Source organism: Eutrigla gurnardus (assembly GCF_963514095.1).
Source record: "Eutrigla gurnardus genome assembly, chromosome: 3".
Classification (NCBI taxonomy): Eukaryota; Metazoa; Chordata; class Actinopteri; order Perciformes; family Triglidae; genus Eutrigla; species Eutrigla gurnardus.
Genome location: NC_139917.1, coordinates 29,505,860 through 29,517,830, shown reverse-complemented (window position 1 = coordinate 29,517,830; position 11,971 = coordinate 29,505,860). Strand labels below are relative to the sequence as shown.

The 11,971-nt window shown below is 44.5% G+C and overlaps 2 protein-coding genes across 3 annotated transcripts in view; one reads left to right on the top strand and one right to left on the bottom strand.

Moving 5' to 3' along the window:
- Positions 1-3,977, top strand: part of LOC311010445 (intercellular adhesion molecule 1-like) — a 5,085-nt gene extending 1,108 nt beyond the window's left edge. For both annotated transcript variants that reach the window (XM_084004934.1, XM_084004935.1), the window contains 6 exons: positions 1,131-1,302; positions 1,671-1,746; positions 2,035-2,170; positions 2,250-2,579; positions 3,044-3,274; positions 3,469-3,977. In XM_084004934.1, the coding sequence (XP_083861060.1) occupies positions 1,131-1,302; positions 1,671-1,746; positions 2,035-2,170; positions 2,250-2,579; positions 3,044-3,274; positions 3,469-3,533 (1,010 nt within the window). In that variant the 3' untranslated portion in view covers positions 3,534-3,977. The remainder of the gene's footprint in view (positions 1-1,130; positions 1,303-1,670; positions 1,747-2,034; positions 2,171-2,249; positions 2,580-3,043; positions 3,275-3,468) is intronic.
- Positions 3,978-5,618: 1,641 nt separating this feature from the next.
- Positions 5,619-11,806, bottom strand: LOC311011567 (ubinuclein-1-like; the record flags this gene model as incomplete). Its single annotated transcript, XM_084006603.1, has 13 exons — positions 5,619-6,150; positions 6,253-6,303; positions 6,384-6,527; positions 6,933-7,046; positions 7,859-7,983; positions 8,055-8,184; positions 9,005-9,075; positions 9,175-9,724; positions 9,804-9,895; positions 9,998-10,132; positions 10,775-10,879; positions 10,996-11,100; positions 11,588-11,806. 13 exons carry the CDS (start codon positions 11,804-11,806, stop codon positions 5,619-5,621), a joined length of 2,373 nt encoding a protein of 790 aa, XP_083862729.1.
- Between the last annotated feature and the right edge of the window lie 165 nt (positions 11,807-11,971).

Here is an 11,971-nt window from a genome sequence, read left to right as displayed (position 1 = left end):
AGCTAGTAAGCTAAGTTAGTTGGTTAGCAAGCCAGGCTAACAGCCGTGTTGCTGATGTACAAAGGTGTGACGTGAGCCGCGGACCACCGAGCGGCTTCACGCGAAAATTAACGCTACTTTGACAAACCAACAACTTTCTTGACTTCACAATTTTACATTTTTTTTTACAACCATCATACGGTTTGTGGTCAAACCAGATCAGAAACAGATCCAAGGCAGTGTGACGCAGCCACAGTCTGCCGGCCGTCTTGTTGTTCCACTCCTTTTGCAGACTGGCATGTGGGGAAACGTAACAAAAACAAATGTGACAGCTGGGGGTTTTGCCAAACGGCGACGTCGGAGAGCGACGGAGAGTGAGGTCACCAGCTAGGCCGCAAGAACAACCTCAGGATTCAGCCGAACAATGGTCATAGAAAAGAGGAGCGAGTTCTTTGACTTGGGCAGGGTGTCCTTCCTTCCTCAGAGGAACACACTGGGTGGACTCGGCGCGCCACCAAACAATGGTTCACAATAGATCAGCTGAAAAGGGTATTATTTCACGAGATGGCAAAATTCGTTCAACCCTCGCCTTTATTATGTAAAGACGGGGGGGAAATGACTCATGAGTTCATGTGGTGGACATAAACACAGATGAGGAGATGAAGCATTTATTTCCTGCCATTACAGATACTTAAAAGACTTTAAATACCCTGGAAATCCTGTGCACATTTGACAGAACTAGTCAATTAAAAAAAATCTTCTTTATTTTACTAAATGGTATGTTTCAACCCATTTAACGGTTCAAATGCTTTAAATTTCGACAGAAATATCTTTTATCGCAATAAGACATAAGATTTAATATTGTTGTTGAATTCAAAGCATATTTAATCGAATACAAATGCAAGAGGAATGCCAAATTAATTATTAATAAAATGTTTTATGGGGTTATGGGTTCACGTATACATTGTGGAGGGAGGTCATATCCAATGGGCCCTTAAATTGTTTGAGTTTCTACTCTGTATTATACTTTAAAGAATATATTGGGTCCACAGTGACTGGGAGGGAGCCTTTAAGATCCATGTATTTATAGATTTAAAGTGACTTATTGTGTCTTTCTTCCTCTCCCTCCCCGACCACTCCCGTGACCTCAGCTACCTCATCCCCCGTTTCCATTTTCACACCTGCTCCACCTCTTCCATCGCAAATTCTATCTCCCTCGCCGATGCTCCTCCCGTCTCTCCCCTCGCCTCCCGTCGCCGTCTCAGAGTCAACGGAGAAGGTCAACTGCCCTCTGGCGATGTCGCCCTCCGCTCTGGTGGTCAGGTATGTTGGAAATTGCTGGCGATTATTTTCCGGGTGGAGCGGAGGAGATTTACAGTCGGGTAGTTTCATAGAAGTCATAGAAACACACTATAAAAGGTGCTCTGGTGTGTAGAATGATAAGCTCAGCCAAATAGTAAGTAAAGTATCTGGTTCATCTTTCCTTCACAGTCCCTTCAGGGGTGTCAAATTCAATTTCATCCCGACCGGATTTCATCCATCAGGGATGAAACAACCACTACAAACACGCACATTTCTCAACTTCAACTATTCACTTAAAAAAATTAGACACCCGCTTGTCCATCAATGTATAAGCAAGCCTGCTTAAATAATAATTGTATAATAATTGTGTGTAAACTCTCCGGTTGCAGGTTTGGAGATCCAGTCACAGCGAACTGCTCCGTATCAAAGATCGGTTTCTCTGGCATCGGTTGGGTAGTCTCACAGGTTGGTGAATTATTGCTCTTATATAAATGACTTGAAGCTTCTCCCTCATCCTAACAACATATTTAACAAACAAGGATAACCGACTCACCAGGAATAAACTACTGTAAGAAAAAAAAAGATTAATAATGTCATCTGAAGAAAACAGCATTGCATCATCTGCAAAATGTTTTGTTGATGTCATCCTAACAGACACTATGTTCTGTATAAATATAATATAAAATATAGCATTCTATTATAGTGTCTATTTAAAGGGAATCCTCATAGCTTTGTGACCTTTTGCAACTCCAGGCAGCACCTGAATTCACGATGGATAGTTTTCTGGTCTGGAGCGTGGACGCGCTGACCGACTGGAGCATCAAGCCCATGTGCTACACGCTCTCCGAACAGGGAGAATGCCACATTCACCTCCCTCTAATAATCTACAGTGAGTTTGTCTTTCCAAACACGTTGGCAAAATGAATCCTTTGTCCTGAGCGGTTCACACACTGACCCCGTCTCCACAGAGCCACCGGACAACGTCTCCATCAGCTTCCTCGGACACACCGGGCCGATGTTTGAGGGCCGTCAGTACACGCTGCAGTGTTCGGTCCAGGACGTGGCTCCGGTTCAAAACCTCGTCGTGACCTTCTATGGAGGGCACACGGCGCTGGGTCAACGGAAGTCCACCAGCACAGAGAAGGAACCAGTGACGGAGGTTTTCACTTTAAACTTCACCCCCAGTAAAGAAGACGATGGAGTCCAGTACTGGTGCGAAGCGAAGCTGGATCTGGGACCTGAAGGACCACAGCATCCTCCGGTGGTGATGTCACAAAACATCACGGACACTGTCCTCTGTGAGTGCGAATCACTTGTATCTCTAAAAGGCCTTTGTGGCCCATTTCTGATCCGCTGCTTAGCTATGAACCATCCAGACCCCTCGGATGGTCTGGGGTCAGGTCTGCTCTGTGACCCCGGAGTCGGAACCACACATGGAGAGGCAGTGTTTAGTTTTTACGCATAACTTCCAGAAAGCTGCAAACCTCAGCTCTTTTAAATCAAGACTGAAGACTTTTCCGTTTGCCGCTGCCTTTCATTACACGATACTTTTTCTGAACTCGTTATACTGCACTGTAATTCCTTTGATTTGTATTTTATTTGCTTGTTATCATTTTTTTGCTGTTTTTATGTTTTACGTAAAGCACTTTGAATTGCCTTGTTGTTGAAAGGTGCTATATAAATCGCATTGCCTTGCCTTTGTACCGCAAATGTCGATATCTCACTTCCTGTTTATAATTATTGACTCATCTTTTCCTCCCAGTCGGTCCACAGCTGGCGTGTCCGGCGAAGCTGCAGGTGAGGGAGGGAGAGAGTCTGAGCTGCGAGGTGAGAGGAAACCCTCAACCGTCAGTCACGTGGTTCAGAGACGGACAGGCGGTGGCCCCGCCCACTCACTCATACAGAAGGCATGCTGGGAAATACACGGTGTCCGCACAAGGACTTCTTGGACAGAAAAACTTTACGGTGGAGGTGGAGGTCCTCACTGGCAGCGGTAGGTTCACTTCTACAGTCAATTTAAAACTAATCAGGAAAACATGAGACCATCAAACAGTTAAACTCACTTTGCTCTTTATATCGAGGAAATCTAATTGGGAATGTTTGAACTCGTCCTTTGTTCTGTTATTTTGCCTGATTAAAATGTGTCTTCCTGTTATTGGTGGAATTAAGTTGTTTCTTCTCCTCCAGGAACTACAAACAGCCGTGATAGATATTTCCTGTTGGCCATCTTGCTCATTCAGATGATTTACTGATTGTGAAAATCCACTAAAAAAGGACTCCAAGCGAGCCGGGATTCTTCTCTCCATCCCCCCGAGGGAAAGACTCGTCGTTTTGTTGCCTCTCATCATTTGTTCAAATAGATTTGTTTTGCGTTTTCAGTTTGAGTCGTCATTGTCGACGCTTACAAACAGAAACCTCAGGTCCCATTAGAAGCAGATAAAGTTTCTGCTGCAGGTACATTTTCTTACACAAAAGTGACATTTCCTATCTCCTAGACTGAAAGCTGCTCCAGAGAGAAATCGTACATTTTAATAATCAAAACCCCCGCTGTCGTAAGGACGGTGGCGTGCTTTCCTCGCTTGCCTGTTTTTTTCTTTGGAGGGGGTTTGAATGAACCTTCTGAACCCTTTGCCCCAATGTTACAGTGTCTGTCCTTTGTTGTATAAAGAGCTACAAAAGTTGGGAGTCTATGTATTTTCTGAACACTGCAAAGCACCACGATACTCATCACAAGGCTAATTAGTACGAAGAGTCCTTTTCGCAAGATTTGCTCTTAGAGACGCAACGGCATCCAAAGTTAATCGAGACACGAATAGACGCGAGGCGATTACGTGAAATTTGTGTCATCCACGTTTTCATGTTTTTTCTCTTCCTCTGGGTTTTAATCCTTTTTCTTCACATAAACCAAAAAAATAAATAAACTCAACCAAGAAATTATCACTGAATCGGAAATGGAGAGTAAACATATCGTAGCGGTCTGTGGTCTACAATAGAACCTCACATTAGTCCAGAGACGAGACCAGACTGGAGAAACCAGAGACTGTCTATGATACAAACAACAAACACGCTGCCGTATTTATGTCTAGACGATGTTATTTTAAGTGTTGACGGAGCAGCTACAACGTTAGCATAGCCTAGCTCCAATCCATCCAGACTCCATTCAGAAAACTAGCATTTTAACAGTTTGCGTATCATCTTTCAGACCTAACAAACCACGACTACTGATTTTTTACAAATTGTCATCATTATGCCATTTCTTCTGCATCCTTTTTAGTCGTTCAATGCAGTTTAATCACAACAACATTTTTGGGGTTGATACGGCTGTAGTAAACCAGCTGATGTGTTCCTTTCAGGCTACAGTGAACACAGCTTGACTAAATTCACAGAGCACGGCGTATTCGGGACTTCCACAACATGTATAAAGCAGCAATAGTGGTTATTTCAGCCAAGACTGATGAAATGTTCTACATGTATATACACAATAAATTATGATTAGGTATATATATATATTGATTTAACCTGCAACTGCAGGTTAAACATGAGAGAGTGGAAAACAATGGGTGCTGGAAAAAAAAAAAAAAAAAAAAAAAAAAAATCTAGTAACGCAAAGTCTGCAAGGTCAGAGTTCAGGCTTAAAAAACAACACCTTGAATTTAACAAGTAGCTTTTCTGTAATTGAGAATAAAAAAACGGTGTAAATTCCTCAGTAAACGTGCAAAAACCTTGAAAAAAAGATCCAGTTGGTGTCGTGTATCAACAATTTAAGGCTCAGAATTGCTTCAGTTGCTCTACCTCAAAACAGGTATTATTTATTATTTCAAAAGTAAATTATTCACAAATACAAGTAATTTAAGGGTCATTTTTATGACGCGTTAACATAAAGGGGTGAAACGCCACTTCACTTCTCACTGGTTAAAGTGCCACTCATCCTCCTTTCACGGGTCAAAAGAACAAGTATTAATCCCTTAAGGCACTTCCCGTCTCAGATGAAGAACATGTCGGATTAATATTTAAGATTATTAACGCTTGCCATCAGTTTGTCCACTTCAACTCCAAGGAAACGGCTGCCATCTAGAAAGAAAAGACAAACAAGACTCATCATTCATGCTCCATGTCTACGAAACAAACCTTTGGCTTGCTGTATCGTCATCTCGAAGGAAAAAAAATTAAAAGAAAAGGAGTGATTGGTGGTGATTTAGCTGTTCATCAGATTCTTGTTTCGATACAAATATATTGGAAATAGTAATAATATTAATTCATTTAATACATCCTGCAGTCAAACCTTTACATATAATTAAATAAAACGTACTGTGAGTGTAAATCTGCATTGGGGGTCGTCATTGTACGGCGACGTCCTCGTCATCAGAGATGACCTGCACGTGGTCCGGGTCCAAGTGCCTGGCCAAGTCCCCGACCTGCAGCAGCCGGGGCAAAACCACGTGACCCCCACTGTGCAGCGGGAACCCCACCGGGCTGGACTGAGGCGGGGGGGGAGGAAGGAGGGGACTTTTACCATCCTCCCCGAAGCTCCAGCACTGAGCTGAACATCGGTATTTGGCGACGGCCGCCGCCAGCAGGGAAACCGGGAGGGGTTGCTCCTTGGCCAGCGCCTGATCGGCGAGAAGGTTCAGGAGCGAGTGAGTCGGCGTGGACGTGGCGTTGACCCGGGGTTTGTCTTCGTCATCCACTGCGACATCCCCTGGTTTACCCTCCGCCTTCTGGTGCGCGGCGGCTTCCCTCTTGTCGCCGCCAACCGACGTAGAACTGGAGGCGTGTGAGCTCACGATGATGACATCATCTGCCACCAGGGGGAGTCCGCGGAGAACGCCGGCCGTCAGCTGCTTCTTCTCAGGCCTGACCCGCTGTACCCTGAGACCACACGTGAGACATGTAGACAATTAGAACTTTACAAAGGAGCTTTTAACCGTTTAAAGTGTTGATGCAAATAGAAACAACAAACATCGTACTCACGGTGACGGCATAAAGAGGCTCAACATCTTCCTGCTCTCCCTTCTCAGCAGCCTGAAACAACACGGAGCATCTGCACAGAACAGACTTTTAAAAACGTAAAAAAAAAGGTTTGAAGGCGTGAGCCAACATACCGAGACTGCATCCAGCCCTTCGGCCACAGCGGCTGGACCTCGGTGTCCAACAAGGTCTTTAGGTGCTGCTCCATCTCCTGAGTCCCGTTCCCCTCCTTTTGATATCTCTCCATTTTCACACTCAACACCTGACGCAAACTCTCCCTGCGGGACAGAACGTTATGTTGACAAATTTCTTAAAAAAATAACGCTACAACGTGCACGAAATCCGGTAACTTAAACCCACAACATGAAAACGTTTTCCTCTCGCGAGCGTCCGAGATTATGCAATTAATAACCATTTGTATCGTATTTGCTACCAGAGTATCTTATCAATGAGATCAATACTGTCCTTAAAAACCGTTGTATGACCTGATACATTAAATCTGCCCCCTAGTGGATTATCATTGCACTGTAGTGCTTTTTTTTTTTTACCTCTTATATTCATAATTACTTAATTATTTATATTACAGTTAAATCATGTTAAAATGTGTGAATCAAATTAGATACTGCAGGTATAATTTATTAATTTTTTAACAAACATTTCTAGTGATCTTTAATGTGTGTGACCTGATCTCTTCGTTCCATTTGAACAACTTTCTCGGCCCTCCTCCTCCTCTTCTTCCACCACCACCTTTCTCCTCAACGTTGTCCTCCAGGCCGTCCTTCTCCTCCTCCGCGGCCCTGACACGGACACAAGCAACAGTTCCACACTAATTATGTATACAGACACTTTTGGGGATATTAGCAGGACAAGCAGGACAACAACAACACTGTCTGTGTGTAAGTGTTGTTGTTGTTGTCCTGCTTGTTGTTTAAATAAATAATAAATAAAATAAATAAATGAAACTAACTAACTAAAGACACTTTTGGGGATATTAGCTGCACAAATAAGGATTTGAAATGTAAAAAAAATTGTCATTGATGCTTCCGTTAGGATTTAGGGCAAGGGTCTTCAATGCATTTCAGGCCAAGGACCCCCTGGCTCATAGAGACCCGGTGGAGGGACCCCCTATTACAATAATTCTGTTTATTAAACCAGGCCAATAATGTGTACCGCAAATACAATAATATATTTTATTCTGTATTGGCATTTCTACATCACAATTTAACAATAGTAAACATTTATGTCTGCTTATTTAAGGTTGTATTCATGTTAAGGTGCATTTTTGGACATTTGAATTTTTGAATGAATTGAAATTTTTGGAAGAAAAAAGTGTGGGATCAAATCATTTCAGGGGGTCCCCCTGCTGTAACTCTGCAGACCCCCTAGGGGTCATGACCCCTTGTTGAAGATCTCCGATTTAGAGAATAAAACACTGAAACCTTAGTCGTGGTTTCGATTTAAGGAGGATGAGTAGACAGATTCTACACATGAGTTCATAATAGATTTAAAGTATTTAAAGCATTTAGACCCAAATGCTAACTTTTGTGGATCCTTGTGGATTAAATGATGTTACCTTACCCGTTATGCACACATAGGCCGATCAACTCACTTTGAAGTCTTGACTTGCTCGTACAGTTGGCAGGTTTCATTGAAACAGGCGAGCTGCTCGGGCATGGCCCTGCTGATGGCCTCCTGGAGCTTCTGCATGGCCTCGTCCACATCCGGAGGTCCGTCCTGCGAGTCACGCAGATTTAAAAAACCTCTAACGAGAGCAGCGTTAAACTCCAGAGCACACGACGACTCACCGCGTGCGCGAGCAGCAGCTTCTTGACGCGTTTGAGGAGCGTGTCACGGCTGCAGGGCAGGAAGGCCGACAGGTGGGTGTACACCCTGGAGCGTGACTGGGCACCCTGCTCCCGACACTGCAACTCAATACTGGATCGGGACAGAGTCACAGAGCCGGATTACGCACTTAGAAACCATGTTTGACATTAAAATTATATTAAAATTATACATGGACAGATAAAGCAACAGAGTGACCTTGAGCAAGGCACCTCCTAACGAGCAGGTCGGCACCACTGGAGTACGAATGCAGGCGGGTACGTAGAGGTAGTATTAAAAAGGTCTTTTCACCGCATAAACATACATATTTTTCATGCAGGAACTATTTTATTACTAGCCTCTACATCGCACTACAGGTAAGAGGAAGATTATGATTATTTGATTTTCAGGGTGGACTGTCCCTTTAAGATTTACACTGTGCTGCTCTTAAAAAGGTGCCACTTGAATTAAATACATTTTCCGTGACAAGTGATTTCCAGGATTGTGTAAATGTCAGCATGCTAATATGCTCATGGTTAGCAGGTTATGTTAACCATTAGCTTGTTAGCATGCTAAAATTACCCTATTAGCACTAAACGCAAAGGGTTTACACTCTTTAGTTTTGCAGATATTTGGTCATGAATCAAAGTGAAAGTTTGACCTGATGATGGCATTAAATGCAATTAAAAATTAAAATTAGATCTCAATTGTTGAGATATTTCAGTCTGGATCAAAGTTGGTGGACAAACTGACATTCACCTCTCAACCGTGACTAAATTATGATTTTGTTTTTAAAGTTATGCACACAATCGGCTAAAATCTTACAGAATCTACCATGAAAACGTTTTGAATCAATCATTCTGAGCAGTAACAACGTTTGACATTTAGTTTTAACTGGTTTCAGAAAATAGTTGCTTCTTGTTGCGTTACTCACTCGAGCAGGATCGAGTTGATTTCTGGAGTGAAGAACTTGAGTTTAGACTCCGCCCCCAAGGTCTTGGCCACCTGGAAAAAAAACAAGTATCATCTGTGCATCCATCATGAACTTCATCCATGGCATTAACGGGTGTTCTGATCTGCCAACGCGGGGACGTGGTCACTTACCGCCATGAGTTTCCGGATGCTGTCCTCCAGGCGTGGGGGGAGGCCCTCCGGCAGCGGGACAGAACTGGTCTGTGGCGGGAGCTGGATTTGCTCCGTATAAGGCGTCTCTGCTGGATTTGGAGGGTGGACTTGAGGAGCAGGGTCAGAACGGGTCAGATCCCCCGTCTTGGGTCTGCCAGGCTGCGGTTGAGGGGCCACCTTTGGCGACGAGGTCTCCTCGGTGACGTCCAACAACGAGTCCAGATCGATGTCGAAGTCCACGGCGTTGGCCGCCTGGATGAGTGCGTGGTCGTTGGTGGAGCCGATTAAACTGAGGATGGGGTCGGTCAGGCCCGAGCCGCCGCCTCCGCCCGCGTCCGCCGGGCACAGAGGGGTCGTCACGGCAACCGCAGCACTCGTCTGATTGGCCTTCTCCATCTTCTGTCGCTCCTTCTCCTTCTCTCGCTGGAACTTCTTCAACATGCTGGTGACGCTCAACGTGCCGACGGCCTTTTTCTTCTTCCTCTTCCTCTTCGGCATTTCCTCTTCATGTCCGAGTTCGGGCAAAATGCTTGTGAGAGATTGATTTGATCATTAAATGTTCTCAGACAGAGTCCATCTGAGGGGTGGGGACATTCGATCAGCCTCACCTGGACTTCGGATCCACATCGCTCATCCTCTCTCCACCTTCACTGCAGCGCTTCTTCTTCGGCTTGTCCCGTCCGCCGCTCACTTTACGTTTCTAAAAATCCATGTTTCATTGCGTTGAATACTTTAGTACAAAGCACACTCCATTACAATGTATCATTACAATGCTTTGCATGTTTTTTTCTCCCCTACTTACTTTTGAGGGCTCCTGAGGTTCCTCTTCTGTGGCGAGGTCCTCAGTCTCAGAAGTCTGCCGGAACTGCAGCACGCCCGAATTTACATAGAAGCCACCAAATTTGGTTGAGATGGAGGCCGGCACGAATTCGTCGTACTAGGGAGAAGCGTAGTAGCGTCCTGTCAATCACAAGTTAGCCCCGCCCCCTAAAGAATCCCCTGCTTTCTGGTCTGGTGGACTCTAAATGGACCATAATGTACTAAATGAACATCATGCTGGATTGAAGAAGACTTGAAACTAGAGATTGAGACCATAAACTCATGTTTACAATGTTTACTGAGATAATACATAAAGAGAGAAGTAGGACCATTTTCTCACAGACTTCTATACAACCAGAGAGGAGTCGCCCCCTGGTGGCCAGCAGAGAGAAGTAGGACCATTTTCTCAAAGACTTCTATACAACCAGAGAGGAGTCGCCCCCTGGTGGCCAGCAGAGAGAAGTAGGACCATTTTCTCATAGACTTCTATACAAGCAGAGAGGAGTCGCCCCCTGGTGGCCAGCAGAGAGAAGTAGGGCCATTTTCTCATAGACTTCTATACAACCAGAGAGGAGTCGCCCCCTGGTGGCCAGCAGAGAGAAGTAGGACCATTTTCTCATAGACTTCTATACAACCAGAGAGGAGTCGCCCCCTGGAGGCCAGCAGAGAGAATGAAGGGCCGCCAACAGGTCTTTAAAAAGGCGCCATATACCAAATGCATTCTGGGGAAATTCAGATGTGAAACGTAACGCTGACTCACAGCTTCAGAGTTGTCGATGAAAGAATCCTCGTCATCGTAACCGAATCCGATGTCAATCAAGTCCTGAATGCGGTCCTTCTTCTTCTTCTTCTTGGGTTTGCCACCCTGCAACCAGAGGACGCTAAATGTTGCTGTGCCATTTCAATATGACGCCATTGTAGTGAAGACTTTGTATCAGAGAGATTTAGTAATAATCCAGGTTTTAAATATGAGCTACTCACGTATTTTTCCTCCAACTTCCTCGTCATGGCAGCGACCTCCTCATTCGCCCTCTCGTCCTCCTCTTCAAATCTGCTCAGTGGGAGTTCCTCTTTGGTGTGGTTCATCTACAATTACGTAAAGTCTCAAATCTATGACACATTTCATACAAAATAAATAAAGTCCTCTAGTCACAGAGTCAATAAAATAATATTCACACAATCTTATTTTGTTTAGATTTTTAAGTGTACCTCAATACTAATAAACAGTTAGCCTAACTAAAGTGAGAGATTCGTTTTAAAACCAGATTTAGTCATTTAAATAGTCTTATTATTATTATTATTATTATTATTATTATATACATAGAGTAATATGGTAGGGACAGTTTTGCTTTAAAAAAAAGTATTTTCATTATGACTAATATTGAAGTGATATGAAGATAACTAGACAGCTGTAAATAAAAATAAAAAGCTGATTTTAAATCTGTTTGTTGATTAAATTCTCGTCGTGACCCCTTGAAGTTGTTTTTAACGTTTAAATTAAAGCACGTGGTTTGTTGTTAACGTCGACGACGTCCAACTGTTCTCTTGCAGAAGTGCGGAGTTTTAATCCCACCTGGTTGTCGACGAGCTGTCCGTAGCTGAACTCCGGGAAGCTCCTCTCGTCGGGCTCGAACAGCGTGACATACAGCCGGACTGTGGCGGCGGCGCCTCCGGCTCCGTCCGGCCCGCCGCTCCCCTCCCGCGGCCTGCCGGGCGGACGCGCCCGGGCCGCCGGGGACGGCGCGCCGTCGCGGGGCAACGTGGTCAACTGGACTCTGCGAGACTCAGCCATGAGCGGCGTCCACACCAGCAGTCTCTCTCTCTGTGTGTGTGTGTGTGTGTGTGTGTGTGTGTGTGTGTGTGTGTGTGTGTGTGTGTCTCAATCAGGTCGAAACAGATGCAGGTGTGCTGCTCACTCACGTCCTCGTGCTCAGCTGAGTCACCTTAAAAAAAAACA